This window comes from Ambystoma mexicanum, chromosome 1q, assembly GCF_040938575.1.
Source record: "Ambystoma mexicanum isolate Mex_15411 chromosome 1q, UKY_AmexF1_1, whole genome shotgun sequence".
NCBI lineage: Eukaryota > Metazoa > Chordata > Amphibia > Caudata > Ambystomatidae > Ambystoma > Ambystoma mexicanum.
In genome coordinates this window covers 551566138-551586658 of record NC_090922.1, presented here as the reverse complement: position 1 = coordinate 551586658, position 20521 = coordinate 551566138, and the positions used below count along the sequence as shown (strand labels likewise).

The following is a 20521-nucleotide window of genomic DNA, read 5'->3' as shown; positions in this document are numbered from 1 at the left end:
GGTGGATACAATGTAAAACTATATTCTGAAATGACTTGAAGGAAGTCATTATTTAATGTATATGTAAAAATTGTAAGTTTGATTTAAACTGGGAACAAAAAGTGACATTTAGCTGAAACCTGGCTTAATGAAACTGGATTCTGCCTGACAACTACCCCTGACAGGAGTTGAAACCTGCTCAGCCACTCTTCCCAGGCCTAGCTGCATCCTGCTGCCCCTTGCCAAAAGGAGTTGACACCTCTCTGATTAAATTAAGGGAGGGGACCTGGGGACTGCAGAAAGTTGAACAAAGGCCTGTCCTGGACTCAGGCAAATGTTATATTGGGGGGCCGTAAAGTGGATTCCTATTGGGGGAAACTGGGAGGGGCAGTGCCTCTGCTAGCCAGCTGAGCTTGGGGGAAGTGGATAAACCAGTTATTTCACCATGTGATGTGGGAAGCCACACCCCTTTTTGACCAGGGCATACTTTTAAAAGATGGATAATTCATAGTACGGACCTGTCAAAAATATATAAATAATATCATTATTCTTGTGATTTTTCTGTGCACATTTTAAGAGGTGTTAGGACTCTGTGGTATGTTCCTGGGGATAGTAGCGGAAAAAAGGTTGTTACTCCAAATGTATGCATGTTAGAAATCTGACACTTAATCATCTGTAATCCATATCCCTGGTGCACATTTGTGTAAAATCTGGAAAGGTTTAGAGGTCGTTATCTGGATGAAAAGGGGAGAATTCTGTCATCAGTAGACACGACATCGTACAAAGACAGGGATCAGATGGTTTGGTGCTACAGAAAATATGTTAACTGGATCTATAATATTAGAAAAATGGTACATAGATAAATATGTATTTGGGTCAGAAATAGATTTGTGTGCAAATTGACCAGGGGAGGATCCTCTGACCCATAAACAGACCTCATCATGATGACAATCCATTTCCTTCCCCCAATCATGGGAGAGGGGAGAATTGGGCCAATGATAAGTGAGAGGGGCAGGCTTAGCTAGGCCCAGGCACACACCCATTTTCAAAACACATAAAAAGGGCAACAGAAACCCAGGTAGGGGACATGCAATTCCATTTTCTGCGGACCGCTCTGCCGGGAGACTCCAGACTTCACATCCATCAATCTTCAGAGACCAGAAATTTACTTCAGAACTTAAAGCAAGGGCCTAAACCGACAAACTGAGAACTCTTCTCAGCAGGCCTCAGCATCCTTAAAATAATTTGCAAACTATTCCACAGCCGGAAGAGCTGTCTGAATTCTTTGCCAAGAACCTTTGCCAGTACCCAGAAAGCAGTGTTACATCCAGAATCCACTTGACCCAGACCGCTGTGAGCAGAACCAGAGATCTGGATCGCTGTGAGCAGAACCGGTGCCTGATTGACCCGCCGAGCATGCAGAACCACCGCCGGACGTGTTGACCAGATCCGTGACGAAGCCTATTTCAAATTTATATTGTGAGTACCTAGCTGAACTGTGCAGAACCAATCTCTTAGTTAAAATAATCTAATTCAAGCTAGTTTAACCTAAGTAGAACTGCCTCCTATAATTTGTGTCATCTGTCATTTTTAAAGCTGCACAACTGTCACCTGTCAATTCTGCAGCTGCAAGCTGTCACCTGTCATTTTGAGTTTTACTTTAAATCTGAAAATCTACCTTTATTAAATTGTCCGTATCTCTGGAACCGTTTGGGCTAGGAACGAAATTTAACTTTCATTTTAAATCTGTGATTCTATGCTTTCCAACAAACCTAGAACCTATTCCTACTCCCTATACTTTTTCCGCAATCGCGATTTACGCACTCGCGGAATTTACCGCGATTTGCGATTTTGGCTCAATTTCTCCACTTGTCAAAATAGCAGCTCCATTCTTTCCTTTGTTAAAAATCAGTTTGCAACCTGGTAATAACTCATAGAGCATTGCTAAAGTGAGCCTGAACTAATACCAACAAGCATCTCTCACTCACCCTGAATCTCTAGAGGGAATTAAAATCAGTTAGCACATTTTTCCATCCATTGCCATCACATTTAAAAGCATTTTGGGCCTGTGTTTCAAACTTCTGCCTGTTTCCTCTAAGCTTGCTGGGGGGGGGAACTGAATTCCGTATTGTATTTGATTGTATTCCCGAAGACTGTGTGTGTTACCTCCATCTCCTTGCATTGCATATAGGGGGGTGGGTGAATTGCCACCAGGGGAAAAGTGAACATATTATCTCTTGTGAAACCATATCAGTTTATTTTCTGTACTGCATTTATTCCACCTTGCATTTCCTTGAAACCATAAAGCATTTCAGCTACCTCATCCTCTATACTACTCCTAAGTAATCAAGTGTACCACTGTAACATTACCCATTGTGGATCCACATCATATGTCTAAGTGTACTATCAGATATTTATTTGTTATAAAAGTGTGACACATATACATTGTTTAATTTTTCAAATAAACCTTTTAATTTGCAAAACAAACCTACTTCTTGGTTCAGTGGGGACAGGGGGATTCTAAGAGGGGGGTGTTATACAAGGGTTGTCATCCAGAGTACTGAACTGGACATAAAAATACACCAATAAGGTTTTTCCTCAGCATCCCAGACTAGGCATTGACTTAGCTGTAGTGTTGATTGAATATCGCTTACACATATAGGAATGTTTTGAGCGTTTGGACATGTAGAAGGAAGTGGCCTAAGAAGAGCAGTTGGGAATCGGGCAGAGGCTCTAAGGTATCCTCTCTATACCACCTCTGTCATTGGCATCATAGAGTGGGGGACCTCCTGGGTCGCTGGGGTCCCTCTAACCCTATTTCCAGGCCTCAGAGATGGGACTTTGTAACAAGGTTGAACCTCTTGGGTCTCCTCTTGGAAGGGCAAACAGCTGAGGCACACATTGACCCCAACAGAACATTCTTTGAGGAAGGGATTTGATCAATTTTACAGCATCTGCCTTGATATCTATGTGTTCTTTCAGTATAAACAGCAGGATGTGTGCTCTACGGTATCATGCAACTATTAATTTGAGATGAGGTTCAGAAGTGCATCTTCTTAGGTGTTGCAGAATCTGATTTATGTGCTTCTCTTTGGCCCGAACTCTGCCTGCCAAGGCAAAGAATTGTGTTTGCATTCTAGTACAGTAGCTGGTTAGTATTTTTCTCACTAAAAGTAGGAATGGGTTTTGGTTGGTAGTTTGCTGGGGAAGAGGGATTGCACCTTTGTTCCTTGGAGAGAAGTAATAACCACCCTTTGAACGAGTCTGGGCAGAATATCCGAGGATAGGAAAATGTAGCAAATGGATGTCCGGGTGTTGCCAAGGGAACTAAAAGGGACTTAGTTAAGTGCACAGAGCATGACAGGGCCTGGGTTTTTGAAGGCTTGCATTTTTGGCTCCTTTTGAAGGCATCTTCCAAGAGTAGCTTTTGAAATTGTATCAAGGATCTGTTTCGTTTTGGGCTAAGCTTAGTGTGTGTCTCTGGCGACTGGAGCTACCAATGGATTCATCAGAGACATTGGTGTAGATGGGGAGTCTTAAGGACTGAAGGAAACAGGTTGAAGAAGGTCACAGAGGAGACTTTTTTCTTTCGGTCTGAAGTTAACGGAATTTGGAACCATTGTCTATTTTTAAAACGTTAATTTAAATATGTTTCTAAAAGTAGCAGTCATTTTATAAAATCACTGGTACCAACTTTAAGTCTGCCTAAGTGAGAATATATTATATTCAACATTAACAAGTGAATAAGATTAGTTTTCTTAAAATGCAGCTATCAGCTAGAAATGTGGACTATTCTAAGTAAAACTGCCCTGTTTCTTCCTTCCAGCAGTCTTCTGGTTCTTTAGCGAAGGCGGCCTTTCCAAACCTGCACCCAAGCATATTATTGCTTCATCCAAAGGACTTTAACCTGAAAATGCTCGTTTTCTGCTTGGAGAATAAACTGATCAGGGGGTCCTTCTTTCTATGGACTTGACTTTGCACCATCTACTGAAGCCATCTATGCGACATTGAAAGCTAAATCATTGTATCACCTCAGCATAATATTTTAACTTTGTCTAATAAATTGTACCACATCTTGCATTGTGTGTTATTTTAAAAGTGATGTAACTTTTCAAGGGGGAGACTGAAATGTGATAACGTTGATAGGAAAAAGCACACTTCTCCATGCTTATTACGAAAAGTCATTTTGAATGTTTCCTCCTACTTTCTTTTTCCAAATTCTATTTGGTGAAACCCTCCTCATTTTAGTATACACAGAATCAAGGCATGGCCCTATCATAGCATTTACCTAAGGGCTTTCACCTATACTCCACTATACTTTGAAATATGAAGACCCGTGCACGGCAGTATACATTGAATTAGGGCCTAGATGTCGGTCCTGAGCCTGCTGGGCCTAGAGACCCAAGCAGCTCCTCACTGATGATGCCCAACAAGGCCGAAACATGTCTGGAGATGCGTGTGGTCTCATACAGAGGGGATGAGACCTAGGAGTTCAGGGTTGTACTGCCCCTTTTAGGGTGGGACAAGCTTGATTTGCCCGTGGTTATGATTAATTCAAAACCTTCCAGCCATCACCTTTTTGTTTTGCTTTTGCACTGTGCATCCACGCCGGGTGCTAATGAACAGTCACAGAACCTTTGAATGGTCCAGCACAGACACATGAGACAGTGGACTGTGATAATTTGCTCTCTGATTGAACACTTGTATTGCTCTGGTGAGATGGTATTACTGTGTTACCAGTAGTGCCTATACATGGTGATGTTAATGGAGAAGTTTATCACAGGAAATAATTATGATAGTGGAGCCTGTGGCATGGTATGGGTCATCAAGAGTAGTGTGTGTAATAGTGAAGAGCAGCAGGGATTGTGTGGAAGATGCTTTATAACACCTTAACAGACTCCTACTGCAAGGAGCGTATGATAAGAATAGGCTTCGTTTTGTTCTACTATGTACATTTGTAACATCACTCCCTCTCCCTCTTTTTGTCTTTTCTTGGTTAGATGCTGTGCCTGAGACTGATGAACGCCCTGCTTCACCTCGTTTGTACCCAGCTGCTATTGCAGGCATTGTGATTGCAGTCCTGGTGGCTGTGGTCCTGGTTGGAGCATCGGTGTACTTCCGTAGGAAAAAACGCACCATGGCATTGTAAGTACTCACAGAACTCACTGTTAGAGCACACTACGACAGACGCAGTGCAGCTCCAGCTCCACATGCCTCCTTGAGGGTATTTCTTTCTTTGGCAGACAACCACTCCAGCATGAATGGTTCTCTCTTAGGAATGGAAACTTCCAAGCACTGTATTGTGCAGCGCTGTTTAAATTGCAGACTTGGCCACCGGAAACAGGCTCTCTCTATGGCTTTTCAATAGAGCAGTACATGGACTGCATTGCTAAGTGCCAAGGACAAGTATGCTCGTCCTTTTTGCTTAGACTTGCATAATAGCCTGGCAGTTAAGGGGTTAACAATAAGGTTAATAAAACACAAGAAGGCACTCACCCACCCACATTGGAATGATACAGATTAAAATCAAGAACAAGGAGCCTTGTACATTGAAAAGGGCAATTGAATATTTGAAACAGAGAATAGAATGAATAGAACCAGCATGAATTGTGTTAGGGAGATTTCTCATATCTGTGCTAATTCCCTCTACCTTAGAGCCGTCCAGCTCTTTTGCTAAACTTTGGGACTTTTAACTTTGTAATTCTGTTTGTTTTCTGTGTTTATCTTCTTTGATTTTGGAGTTTTAGACAACTCCATAGGCATCAGCTTTTCATATGTGTCACACAGCACCCTCAGTGCAGTGACACAGGGAAGCCTTTTAAGCTGTCCCAAGGTTTAAATACCTTGTCTGGGATAAACTACTGTTTCCCAGAGAAAGTAAAGTGAAATTGACTTTACTAGTCTTTCCAAATTCCTAGACCCAGCACACACTATCTTACCATAGAGTGCTGTAAGGGTTACTTAGTATCCCCTATGTCTAGAAACTCATGTAGCAGTCAAATGCTACCCTTTCCTCTCGAAATGGCAGGTGGCAGTGGTTTTACAACAAACTACCATGATTTTTCCCAACCTAGAACACCGGTAGCGTTAAATTGCGGGAGCCATGTTTTTCAAGATGGCGTCTGAGCCCCATTTGTTTAAACAGGTCCCGGTCTTCTTTTTTCGCCATTTATTTTTGGAAAGGTCCTTCCAGAGTTTGTCTCTGCGCACCTAACCAGGTTTGGTCCCTTTGTTCCTGCGCCTGGTGGGCTTCAGGAATGAAGACTGCCTCTGGCGCCTGAGTGTCTGGGGTGAGCAGGAAGTGAGGGAAGTCCCCAAAACTCCCAGTGCTTAGTCTCCTAGGAAACCCAAATGCACTCTGGTGTGATTGGCTGGCTGACTGTCCGGCAAGGACAGGCACCCTGCTGGGTGAGTGGCAGCTAGGCTGGAATGAATGGGAGAAAACTGTTTAAAATGTGAGTCTCTTGGCTTGGAAGGCAGAGTCGACCACTGGAACGAAAGAACCGAAGACGAGCTGGAAGAGGATGGCTTCTGCAACTCCTAGACCGTTGGTTTGCCCGGTGAAGCCCTGCTGCACGTCCGAATCGCCAAGTTCATCTCGAAAGAGAAGCCCTTCAAGGACGACTTCTCCCTTTGAATTGGTGCGACCAATCAACTCGTAAGCCACCTGGACACCATTCTTGGAGCTGGTTGTATTTTGCTGAGAGTGCTGCAGGAAACCGAATAACCAGGGAGAAGGACACCAGTATGTGTGCTCTAAAACAGCGACCAGAATCGAAGATTTGTCAGTTTGTCAGCTTTGTGACCAGTCTCTGTGCAGTGCAGGAGTCCCCCGACATCCTCCCTCTTGTCCCCATGACTGAGGGTCAGGAGCAGCAAGATCTGCAGGAACTGCCAGGAACAGAAGTCTTCAGCTGCATCTTTTTCTTCAAAATAGGGTACTGTGAAAAGCCGATCGAGCGATCTTACCTCTCACTGTGAAAGTGCGTACAACTTTGACAATTTACAGGCCTAGTCAGCTTGTGACTCGACATATGAACCTGTCTTCTGTGAACTACTTCTGAGAACCATGGCAAAGACTTTTCCGTTTAAATACCAGAACCGTTTTTACCTATACAAGACACATGTCCACTGACTTTGGCCTACCTTTTGCATTAAATCAACTCCTCTGGTGAACTCAAACTATTTTCACTGTTTCAAAGTAACTCTATTTTTCGTTTTATTACCTTATGCCTTTTTGCTCCTACTTCAAATGCTCTGAATGCCATTTTGCTCCTACTTCAAAGTAGTTTAAATGTTTCAGAACCAGTTAGTGTGAAGTACTGTAGTATATTTTTGTGTGATGTCGATTGCCTCCTTTTAGTGAATGTTTTCTAACTGACTGTAATAAATTAATAAGTGTTTTAACAAGAAACCTTGAGGATAAGTGTCTTTCAGAATACTTGTAATCATAAACCTCTGTGTAACACCTTTACAAGCTCACATTCCCCCTTGAGATAAGCCTGGCTGCTCATCTCTCTACCAAAAACTGTGTGGTACAGACTTATACCAAAGGTTGATTTTGCTTACACCTGTAGTCCTAGTTGTGTGCAGTGGTCTCAGAGAGTACTGCTTACAAACTTTGCCTAACAAATTGTAACACACATTTACAAAGATAATTGGCTTTGCCTGGCATATGAAAACTGCACATCAAATGACCCAGTAATCCTACTAATAATTTTGTATTGCGAGACATCCAGCATGGTTATGGCAGATAGAGGTCAGGGACAATATGCTAGGATGAAAAGAGTGCGTTGCGTCACAAAAGGATTTTTTCGAGGGGAGCAAAAAGTGCGACAGGTACACTGAGAAGTATGCTCAAGCAGTAGTACAGCTTGCTGAGCAGTGAGATAAAGTGTCGAGATCATGTTTTAAGTAGAGTCATGAATGTGGGCAGATTTTTCTAATATTGAGGAGGTTTAGCATTGCTGCGGTTGCAGTGGCCAAGAGGAACTGGGAGATTTTCAGGATGTTGTGAAAGAAATCCCCAACGTTTCCGAGCCACAGGTGAGGGATGAGGAGGCTGCCAGTAAAAAGTATGGGAGAGTGGGTTTGCTGTTGGAGACATGGAGCAACAGGACCTTCATCTTTGAAGAGTTTAGCATGAGTCTTTATAGAACCGTCCAGTGGCAGATGGTGGTTACGCAGTTGGTTATGTGTTTGTAATTGCAGAGGTGAAATAAACGGAAGTAGTATAATATCGAAGTGTCATTAGCAAAGAGGAAATAGTTAAAAACAAAGGGGAAAATAGTTTGCTGAGAGCGGTGATGTATGAATGGTAAAGAGGAGTGGGCCTAAGACTGATACTGCTCTGTCAAACCTCAGACATCTGGAACATGTTCCAATTAATTTATAGTAGAGGCAACTAATTGCAACTAAGGTATACACACAGAATGGCCATCTTTCAGCAAATCACATCCCAAAGGCAGAAGCACACAAAAGGAGAGAATAATGACACATCATTAAGGTGCATGTGTAGTCATGCTCTTTGTCATGTACTATTATCTATAGCAATAGCATTTGTTGGATTAGGTGTTGCTAAGTGACACTTTGAACCTTAACGTAAAAGTGATTATGAGTAATCCAGTGCTGGCCCAAAAGCATAGGTATTTAAATAAAGCTAGAACTGCATAAAACACTCAAATAAATAAATAATACAGAGGAGAGGCACTCAATTTATGAAAAGTGCCATAATGCCAGAAGTAGACCAGTAAATGTAAACTGGTAAGCAGCTTCTGCACCCTTGTTTCGACCTAAGATCCACATACAATAGTCTATTAAAAGGGCAAGGTAACTGCATCCCAGGTTAAGAGGGGTAGATAAGGTTAGATTATGGTGATAAACTCCCAGAAGAGCAAAGCTTCATCCCAAAAGGATAACTGCTTCCTACACTAGAATACATATCCACATGAAGTTCCTAGCAAGCTTGAAGAATTCCCCGGAAGCACAGTCCATAGCTTTGCTCCCACGAGTGGCACAATTCAAACCTAACCTCAGTAAAAAGTACTGTTGCTCCTCCCAACTTTCCTGTCTAAAGATCCTGGCTTTTTATTGCCCAAGGAGTAAGTAGAAGGGTATTTTGGTCTCGGTCTCTGTCTCTTTAGTGGGTTGTAACACAAACAGGCACACAATGATACAATGGAGCATACTCTAATATCAACATTCTGTTTTCACACCAACACTAATGGTGATTACCTATCCATTGCGCCTGTCAGCTCTATTGTCCCAACCTTTCCAGTTCGCCCACACACCTTCTCTCAAAGCCATGGGCACACTTCTCATATTTTCTGCCACTAGCACACACCCCTCTCTCAACTGTATCTGATACTCAAATCCCTTCAATCTTTCAATACTTTTTGCAAATGCTTCTGGAAACAACTACACAACTGACATGACATCCTCTCGTCCCACATGCAACACTTGTTCCTCTGTGTTCAGATCAAGCCTAATATGGATTTATTTCTGCTGTCTCCACCGTAGCCATGAAGCACCTTCTTTTGATACATACATTTTGCCTCACGCTTTCCACACTTTAAATTTCAGATTTGCCTCCACATACACCAGAACATCACTTTCTCCAATTCCCCCTTGGATATCAATATGATTTTGGCCGCAAAAGCATCCATCATTAACTACCATTTCCCAATCACCATCACAGTTGTCATGGGACTCACACTCATCCTCCACACTCTGCCCTCCATGCCCTATTGCGTGTACTTCAATCATATTTACAGTCCCCGCCATCCTTACTGCTTTTCAGGGACTTTGACAGTAGTTTGCATAGTGACCCCACCTTCTACACTTACTGCACATCACTTTTCTGCCAGGAAACACAATTGACCCTGCCAATGATCCCTCTCACCACACTTGTAATAGGCCCTCTCAGACGTACCCCTCCTTCATTCTGTTTGTTCTCCAAGCCACCTCCTCCTATGCCTCTTGCTCCTCTCAGCTTCGTAGACCCCACACCCCTGTGGCAATTGATAATACTTCCTTGGCAGTAGACCCTTTTTCTGCCTCTTTGCACTCCTGCGTAGGTGGGCTGCACATGCCATGGAATGCTCTACTCTTTTGGCGATGTCAATTACTTCATCCCCGGCAGGGACATGCTGCAAAACAGTCATGTAATCCTCCACTGATTCTCCATCTTCCCGCAACCTGGTGGCAAAATTATATTTTTCAAGAATTGTACCGGTTTCAGGATTGAAATGCAAGTCTAACTACTTAAGAGCCACCCCTAGTTCATTCAACCTATTCCTAGCAGGTTCTCCTTCACTTAAATCCACTAGGATGTCATAAATGTGCTGCCCCTCATACCTTAGGCAATGCATTAGCAGCAACACTTTCCTATCAACAGCAACCCCTATTCAGGCTGGTTGTTGGGAGGGTGCAAACCCTCTTGGCCCCATCCCACAGCTGATTCTCCTCCCCATTAGGTTCTGCAGACTTAACGGTTGAGCTGACACCCCGGTTGGGATGAAGACTTAACAGTGACCTCCGTGCCATTTCATACCAAACAGCTTCCCTTCCTGCACACAGGGTCCTTTAGTGCCACCTTACAGTCATCACCAATGATGTAAGGATGACGGGCACGGATCTCTGATGAACAGATAATAATTTCATATAAAGATATCAGACAAGTTGCAAAGTAAATGGTGGCACTTACTCTGCTTCACTGTTGTTCTTCCTTCCACATTCTCCAACTGACAACCTTAGAACTTTCTAAATACTCTAAACTTGCATTCCACACTCTCACCACACCCACGCCTCCCAGAACCATCCCAACACTGATGCTACTACAAAACATGCTTTGCCCAATGCATCCCGACCTCAGAGACAATGGGCAAGTTGCCCTACTCCTCCTCCTCGATCTGTCTGCAGCTTTCGACCTGGTCGATCACTCTTTCTTATGAACACACCTCCACACATCAGCCCACTTCTCGGCCGAGGCCATCACTTGGATTACCTCTTTTCTCAACGGCAGAACCATGAGGGTCTTCTTACCCACTGCGGCGGCAGACCCCATACCCATCACTTGTGGCGTTCCACAAGGCTCCTGTGTCTCCCCCACATTATACAACATATTTACCAAGCCCCTTTTCGATGATTTGGATCATCTTGGTATCAACTACACTAGCTATGCAGATGATACCCATATCCTCCTTCCGCTTTCTGGAGATTATGGTAAGGATTTTGCCTTGTTAAATAGGGTGTACATCATCATCTAGGCATGGATGGCCACACATGGACTATGCCTGAATGATGATAAAACAGAGCTCAACATCCTAGGCACCACATCCAGCTTAAAGAAACTTGGCCCCGCCTATAACTCCTTTATGATCAATGGTAACAACATCAGGGTTGGACAAGAGGTCAAAACTTTAGGCTTTTTACCTGGACTCCAATTTCTCCCTTAGAAGACAGGTGAGCTCCCTGGCCTCCTCCACGGCATATACGTGTAAATTAATCCGCACAGCCAAACCATTTCTGTCTGACACCAGCTGCCTTACCCTCGCCAGAGCCCTCATAATGTCCCGCTTAGACTATTGTAACGCCCTCTATCTGGGATCATCCAAGGCTACCAAAAGCAAATTACAAATTCTCCAGAATAATGCCCTCAGAGCGGCTTAAGTCATCTCCAAAAGAGAGCACATCTCAGGATTTAGTGAACAGAACAATTGGCTCTCCATCAACGACAAAATGTTAAAAACCGCATAGCTCACTCACAAATCCCTCAATAACGCTGCCCCTGCCTACCTGATAAACAGATTCCACAGACAACCTTCCCTGAGACCCACCAGAACTGCCTACAAAGACTGCCTCTCTGTCCCTCACTTTAAACGTGCCACCATAGGGGGCAACAGTTTCCCAGTGAAAGCAGCCAAACTTTGGAACTCCTTACCGCCAAATCTCAGAGAGGACCTGGCTTACCAGAACGTCCGCTCCAAGTTAATTTCTTGGCTGAAAATGTAAGCCATCAGTCACCTCAAGCGCCAGGCTGTCCCCCTGTCGTGCCACTCGGACACATTGTAACCTTGTGCGCTCATTTGTCTATATGTATATTATATCTATCTAACTCATTGTTGATTTGTATATATTATTAGTGGACCATCTTGTCTCTCTGTATATTCTATGACTGCTGCAACCAAGCTTTGCATATTCTTGTAAAGGCTGCGCCCTGATACACTCGGGTATGCTCGCGCATTACAAATAATAAAACAAACAAACAAACAATCTTATCTTTATAGCATCAATTTCACACTTTTCCATCCTCTTATCTTCTCCTTCCGAATGTTCTTTCCTCCAGCAAACAAAGGTCTGGACACTCCTGCTGGGCACACTGTACGCCACTTCATGGACAAGAGTAAGCTCTCCGAAACTACTATTGCGACAATTTGGTGCAGTATAAAAGCATTTATCTTAACAAATAGAGAAAATAAAAATATTGATTACATAACCAGTAACGAAAGATAAAGTCAACGATGACAGTTCTAATTGTAAAAGAAATCTAAAATCAAACATAAGAATTAAAAAGTTTGATATTGGGCAGCATAGCTATGTTTGATTGGGTCTGGTGTTCCTCAGCGTACGAGCATAACAAAAAGATTGACTGCTGATATCAGAGCACCACAATCAGCTTAAAAATGATTAGACCCATTCGCCATGAGCAGTTGATATTTTATTGGTATCTGCGCTTGACACCAGGAACACGTGTGTAACCATCAGCTGAATGACACAAGTTCAAATTACTACACAGCCTGCCCAAAATTGTCATTGAAAAATCAAATATGGATTTTGGAAATGTCACACTTGCAATTTAAAGAAGTAATTAACTGTGAAACTTAAATAGCAGGTGCTTTACTGAAATGTGCATTGGTAGGATTTGCATTATGTAACACTAGAAATTATCTGTCAGAAACAAAACTCATAGTGAGGCTGTAACACATGGGGTTGTCTGTGTTTTTGAGAGCTGTCGGTCTTCGATTGAAAAAGTGATGTGTAAAATAGCACTACCCTATGAAACAAAAACTATTTTCTGGAACAGAAGCATGTTTTTGAGATTATTTGCATGCCCTTTATAGATTGCTCAGTGGCTCTAAACAGGAGGTATACTTCAAGGAAAGGCTACAGTGGCATGCAGGTTTAGCTTAAAAGGTATGTTTTTCCATCACACTTCTGGCGGAAGGTTTTTTGGGTTTGTTCATACACTCATGCATTTTCTCTAAACACAATCATACATTGATGGGTTGCTGAGATATTTACACAAATATATACACTCATTACAGGGTCTGTGGGAGCGGCTCTGTAGTTGCTTAACCCATAGAAACAGTGGATTTGGGGCAGCTTATAACTTGGCACCGTTTGACGAATCCTCACCAAACTGTGCACAAAAGTATATGGCCAGCTCTGAATGATTATGCAAAGTGTGGTGCAGTTTTGTTAAGGGGTGGGGCAAAGTTATAGGGGGATCCTAACACTTAAGAAATCCTCATAGACATAATGTAAAAATAAATGTGCGCACACCTAGAGCCGAAACCGGTGGATGGATTTGCACCAAACTTGCCCAAGGAGCGGTGGCTTGGTCCTGAAATGTGGTGTTTATCTGTCCATTAGTAATTTTTTAAAAAGGCCAAAATGTAGGTACAAATAAATAGTGATATCTGCATCCGGTCCGCTGACTAATTTTCTGGTTCGTTGTCCGCATACACCTCTGGGCCAATCACAGAACTGATTAACGTTTGCCCACAACAAAAGCACACGCTGATTGGTTATTGAAAAATGTGAGTCAAACTTTTTGAAACAGTCGCCATATTGGATCCGTGGAACACAGCCTTTGCTGCAGAAAGCACAGCGAGAACATATATTTATTTTGTGGCTCAAAGAGTGTCTAGGAAGGGTTGGAGAGTGGAAACAAGTTAAGATGGAGCCGTTTGTATAGGTGAAAAAGTCTGTGTGGGTGCTGCAGAGTCTGCGGTCAATTTTCTGTCCACAGCCGTATTCTGTGCTGCGTACTCGGACATGTGTCTGGGGACATCATTGAGACTGGGGGGTTATTTGTTTTGGTAGATTTAAACATTTTATGAAAGTAGTGAGTGTCAGTCATATGTGTGTGTGTGTGGTGGGAATAAAAATATATGTGTTAGTTGTTGCTGAAGTGGTTATACAATAGCTAAAGTGTATATTTGCATGTTTTGCCAGGTTATAAATGTGTGAAGAGAATAGCTGTGACAATGATTAATGTGTACATTTTTGGGGACATGGTTGTATAGTTGTGGCAATAGCTAGCATGCTCCTATAGTTCTGGCTGACAAAATTAAAAGGAAATTGGGGGGTCATGTTTTTTGAAGGTGGAATGTGTGCATTTTTGATATGGTTGAATTCTATTGTTGTGGCCGTGGGCCATGCCCCTAAGAATCTGGACACTGGCCAGGGTCACAGTGATGTGTATAGTAATTATGGCTGCTGTAGGAGGGAGTATACTGTATTTGTAATATGGTGGAAGGCTATCATTCAAGTGTATTGTGCACACTGTCTATGGCTACATTAGTTTGTCGTCAGTGATAATGGCTATAGTAATATCCTGACAGAAATTGATAGTGGGCCTGGATGCTTAGTTGAATATTGTAAGAAGGCTGTAATGTAGAATTGTAGGGACTGGTACAATGTATAATACTTTCTCCTTAGTAAAAATGGCTACAGTAATATGCAGAGAGTAATTGATACTGGGTGTGGATAATTACTTGAATGTGGTAACAAAGCTGCAATCTGTGGTTCTTTCTCTGTAAAGAAAAAAGTAGAATTTGTTTTGTACAAACACGTGTGTGTGGTACACTATTGTTGTATTAACATGTAGTAATCATTGGGAACATTAATCCATGGTGCAATGAAAAAAACACATTATTCACAGATACTGTTTCTGCCATTTACATGGTTTTAACATTTAATTGCTACAGAATATATGTGTATGTTTGAAGTAATTGGATACCCTTTGGTGTATTCTAACTGTATTGGATTTTACAAGTACTTTTGTGCTAGCATGGGTATATTATGTAACTATAAATGTGATGGCATGTTTGAAGTATACTGTAAGGAATGGTATGTTTATAGTAGTTAGATACTTTTTGGCATAGACTAACTATTGAATTTTAAAAGTACTACTGTAGTACTATGAATGTATTTATGTAAAAATGTTTGATAGCATGTTTGAAGTGTATTGCAATGAAGAGTATGTTTGAAGTAGTTAGATACCCATTGGCATATTCTACCTGTGTATTATACTGTACTTTAATGAGTACATTTTGGTTTGCAAGAATATTAGGTAGGCATTTGTTAAATGTGCTGGTAACTTATGTTTTTGAGTAACTGAAGTGTTAGTTTATTCAAACCAACCACTTATTTGTTTGACATATACAGTGTAGTGGCTTGAAGTGTTTGTGGCACCAGTATGGTATGTTATGCCTATTATTGCGAAGGATTTCTTGCCAAGAGATACTTGGCCATGTCTAAGGCTAGTGAGCTTGCAGTTATTTTTGGTAAAATCTGTATAGTACCTTAAAAGCATTAGTATGAAATATTGGCCAATGGAATCTATTTGTATGATGGAGCGATTTTCTGAATTTCAAAAAGTGAATAATATGCTGTGATGCTGGAAATGCATTGGAGGGACAGGGCCTCCATTTCCTTGTCCTTTATTGCTTTATCATGTGTGTTCTGTCTTGTTTTCAGCGCAGTAGTTCATGTGGGACTCCTGGTGGTGCAGCTCTTCATCTTTTTGGTTTGGTGAACAGACCTTTGGAATACCTTTATGGCACCCATGGGTGGGAGTACAACCCTGTACTCCTAGTGTATGTTTTTGGGCACCTGTGTGTGCCCCACAGAGCAGGGTATGGGCTGGTAGCAGCTCCATGCTGAATTTAACAGGTGCTCTGAGTGTCCTCCATTTTGGGATACCCAGGCCCTGCAATTGAAATCAGTTGATTCCTGATAGGAAACAAGATGGCCCCTGTGGCCTCTTGCTTTCTATTGCCCGTTACCTTGTATTCCCGAAGTCCCAGGAAGCCCATACTCTGTCCCTTCCTGTTGACTGGCTGTTCGGTGGAAGTTCCATATATGGTAGTGTGGGGAAGTCCAGGCCAGACTGGCTGGAGCCTTCCCAATGACTTTATGTTGTGGGTATGCCCGTGGGGTGGGGCCTGAGTGAATGGGGAATGTGACGAATACGCATTTCATGTTATATTTGTCTAGTATCTGGGGGTTGACACTATGACTGAGATAGCCCTGCCCAAAACTGGTATGAATGCAGTCTGGAGTGTTGAATGGCAGAGTGCTTGTCTGAATCCACATTCCGTGTTGTGAGTGTCTGTATGGAGAAGAATGGCCTGAATGCACTGTGAGCCTGATTGCCTGCCTGACTGCCTGAATGCCCTTCTGAATGAATGCTTGCCTGAGTGTGACCCAGCAGAGTGAATGGGAGATCAACAGTATATCTGGGGGCCTCTCACTGATGGAAATCACTCAGAAGCTGAAGTTAATACTTGATGCTTAACATTGAAGCCCACTGGAAGAAGAAGGGTTGCTGATGATGTCCTTCGCTAATCTGAAAGCTATATGACTTTCAAGGAACTTATTCAAGAGAGGACCTGGCTAGGAGACCTCTTCCCGAGCTACGAGGGACTATTGTGCACCAGCTGATGTTTCCCAAAGCTCCCTGGACATAAGACCCTCAAAAGGTTGCCGACCAGAGATGGGGATGCCACGGAATCACAGAGCGAAGCGCCCGGACATTGAAGTCCATCACCATTGACGACTGCCGTCGCTGACCGGAGCTGCAGTGTTTCTTTGTCTAAGACATTTGATCCAAGGGCTCCCCTGATCATCACCATCGACCGCTTACGTCCTGTCAGAGAAAGTCAAGGCCGCAGATGATCAAGGAAAATCCGCCGGTGGGTTTCCTGCCACCCAAAGACCTCAGAGATGCCGACAAAGTTAATAAAGCCAGCCGTTGTTACGCCCCATTTGCCGATGCCAGACGCTGATGACCGGACACCCTTGCTGGGCCAACGTTCTTCACTGACTCTTTGCGGCAATGAACACTCGTCGTCGAGGTGCATCGTATGCCTCAGCTTGCAGGACATTTTTGACTGAACGTCAACGAGCACTGGAAGAACCGAAGCTGCTGCCGCAACAACAGTGTTCACCCTTTTCTTCACCGACTCTCGATGACCAGTGGCTCCTGCCTGAAAGGGAGTGCACTCAAGAATGGCCTGTCAACGACTCACCAAAGGTCTCTATTAAACCAGGTACTTTGTGGACGTGGAACCTTTTAGAAAGACTTGAGACTATATTGAACATAATTTGACTGGGCTTGTCAGATACGCTTTATTTACAGGTTGCCCAAGTGGGGGCATCCTCACGCAGAACTGTCTCTAGGTATCGGGAGTCAGTGTTCTGCCATTGCTTGATTTAACTTGCTTTCTTTCTGTGTCTATCGTTGAGTCATCTTACAATCTGATTCGTATGTTTTTGGGGCTGTTAGCCGTGGCACATTATAAAGGAATCAATAGTTAAGAGTGGTACCATGTAGACCTGTATACGTTTGCCATTAAAGGATTACCAGAGTACAAAGTGTGTTATTGTGATTGTGTTTATAACTTTGAACCTTATTTATATAAATACTGTGTTTTCACTAACATAGTGTGTGGACATTCCTTTGTGGGTGCTTGGGGGACTACACTGTACTTAAGAACCAGCCTGCATCACCTCCTGTGAGCTTAAGCCTTGATTGCTCGACCATAGCTACTGCATAGAGAATATTGGCTCGGGTGCTCTGTGCCTCTTCTCTGCTATATAGAGAACAGGAGTACAGATACCCCCTCTGGTGCTTTACATATGCCATGATTTGCATTCTGTAGAAGATAATGGATTGAAATAACATACAAAACATTGATTAGTGATGTGCTCTTGTGAAACATAGCTGCAGAGAATGCATGTATGTTTCCACGTGTTTGAAATCTGCAAGATTTCATTTAAAGGGATGTTTTTGGTTTCTACTAGTAAGTACATCAGGAATTCTTGTGGATCTTCCTTTTTCGTTGTGGTTTTTTGTCATGAATTGGACCAAATCCCTCACAGTAGTCCAATGTTTGTCTTATGCCTGAGACACTATAGGTGATGTCAGGATTATTTGTGGTATTTGTAGGAAGGAAAAGCATTTGCAAGCACAACTGGTCTGAGCCTTTAAGTAAATGCTATGAACAATTGCTGGCAATTGGAAGAGAAGATTGATTGTTACATTTGCATAGAAATTTACTCCAGTTTTGATGTTGAATGTAAATGGACCGGAGAGTTTTGCCTCTTCATCTTTTGGCGGGCCTGCTGTTGTTTTTGGATGAGAGACAATTGTGTGTGTGTGTTTTGATGGATGTGCAGTTATTTTAGAACCAGAGAGATTTCTGCTTGCATAATTTGAAGGACCTGCATTTGTTTTTCTTTTTTTGCTAGGATTGTAGGGAGATCTGGTATAGCTTCTGCTTTTATAAATTCTCTTTTTAAAGGTTTTGTTTTTTGAGGTACAGAGTACATATCTAGGTGGGGGTATACAGTGCACGTAGCCTGTTGTATTCTAGTGTAAAAGGAATTCCAGCATTGACTGTTTGAATGAAAGTTAACTAAGAATAGACCATCGAGTGTAAGGATACATGAAAGTGCTACTTAACTTATACCTTCTTTGAAGACTGCGCTGGCAATGTCGATTAGTGTGTGGTCTAGAGTTAGCCCTTGTGACTTGTGATGAATAGTAGCAACATATGAAAGAGACAGACAGGATTGTTCTCTGCATACCTGCATACTTTTTAAAAGAAGGACATCTGCTATTATGCAGCCTTTTCTTTTAACTTCTGAAAGGTAAATGTTGACAAATTGAATGTTGTCATGTAGATATGTTTACAAGGCAACAACTGTACCATATGCTCCATTGTCTAAAACGTGTTCTAAGTCAAGCTTACGTTTTAGAATGACTCTTCAGTTTAGACACAGAGTTAATAGTTTCTCTAATCCAGCTCTGTTGGAGATACATTTCTCTAAGCTATTTAGTTGTGCTGTTGCTTGTTGACACAAAGGGAGTGTCATGCCTTGCACTTCTAATGTGTCTGTGGAGCTGATGTGCAGTATGTGTTGAATTTCTTTTTTCAACATTGTATCATTGAATTGGCTACAGTTTGCAAGCGTTGGCATTAAGAACATGCATTTTAGATTGTGCTGAGTTAATTGTTACCTGACATTAGGGGCAGATGTGTTTTGTCCAAACAGCTCTTGGATTACTCTAGATTTTAAGTTGTATATTGCCTCTTTAGTAAGCACACTAGTTCTAATTATTTTTAAAATGTTAGCTTACGTTAGATCTGTAGACTGATATATGTTGTGAGTTATGTCTCTGCTGCGAAAATACCACCAGAGATTTACATTACCAATGCTGCGGAGTATATTACAGCATTCTTTTTGTCCTAATCTTTTGAATATAGGTTGGTCTTTGACTTGTGTTAACTGTAGGAGGGTTCCAAAAACAATAACATCTTTTCCCCCAAACAGTTCCTGGTATTCATTATATAGGACATCTTGCATTCTAAGATGATATAAAGTGAGGATGAGGTTGGAAACCATGCTTACCTCCTTAGCTAGGAGGACTTTCATTTGTTTCAGAATTCTGTGTAGTTCAGTAGGAACTTCTGCTGACAGCTTCACCACTAACACGCAAGAGCAGAGGTTTATAATGTTTACAGATACAAGTTTAAGTTTCATGTTTTAGTCCATGTTCAATTTCTTCAGTGACTTAAGGTAAATGGTGAGTTGTTCATCAATTAGCTGTGATTTGAGCACTGACAAGTCTTCAGATTGTTTAGATTGAATCATGGTGTTTTCTACCTCAGTCATGGCTATTTCCGCTTCATTTTGAATGAGTGTTTTTCCAAGTGGTACTTGGTTTCCTATAAGAGAAGGTTGACTGCCTTCAGGATTGTCTTTATCTGGTTGAGTTCCTCTTGTTGGCGTTTGTTGTCCAACATTTGTTAGTATTGTTTAAAATTGATATTTGTTACACTGCATTAATTTGCCTTCAATGCAACTTCAAATGTGTCATGGTCGCCTAACAATTCTTCCTCTTTTCTCCAAGATTTGAATAGTTGCAGTAGGTCCATGTAATAAAGTTATCTATGCTGTGGGGAACAACATTACGCGATTAATTAGGCTGGGCTTGGTGAGTTTTTCTAGGCTCCCTTCACAAGTTGAGACTGAACATTTGCCAGTTGTCTCATCTGGCATAACATGGTTTTGTAGGAGTAGTTTTCTGCTATTTTGTATAGGCACATGTTTTCCAAAGCAGTACTTGTGGCTGTTGGGACCGTTTGTGGTTAGTGTTTCTATCTCTTTGATAGGATTTTAGTAGCCTTTTTGTGTAATGAAGCTGGACCAAGGTTTAGCCAGAGATTGTTTTCAGATTCCCCATATA

General features: G+C 42.2%; 1 protein-coding gene across 3 annotated transcripts in view; it reads left to right on the top strand.

The window, feature by feature from the left end:
- The window catches only part of LOC138531401 (carcinoembryonic antigen-related cell adhesion molecule 6-like), a 338712-nt gene that overhangs the window by 250085 nt on the left and 68106 nt on the right, over positions 1-20521 (top strand). For 2 of the 3 annotated variants that reach the window (XM_069640988.1, XM_069640989.1), the window contains exon 5: positions 4980-5124. In XM_069640988.1, coding sequence (XP_069497089.1) covers positions 4980-5124 — 145 coding nt within the window. Of the gene's footprint in view, positions 1-3805; positions 4058-4979; positions 5125-20521 lie in introns of those variants that run through there. The other variant, XM_069640990.1, reaches the window with a different exon arrangement.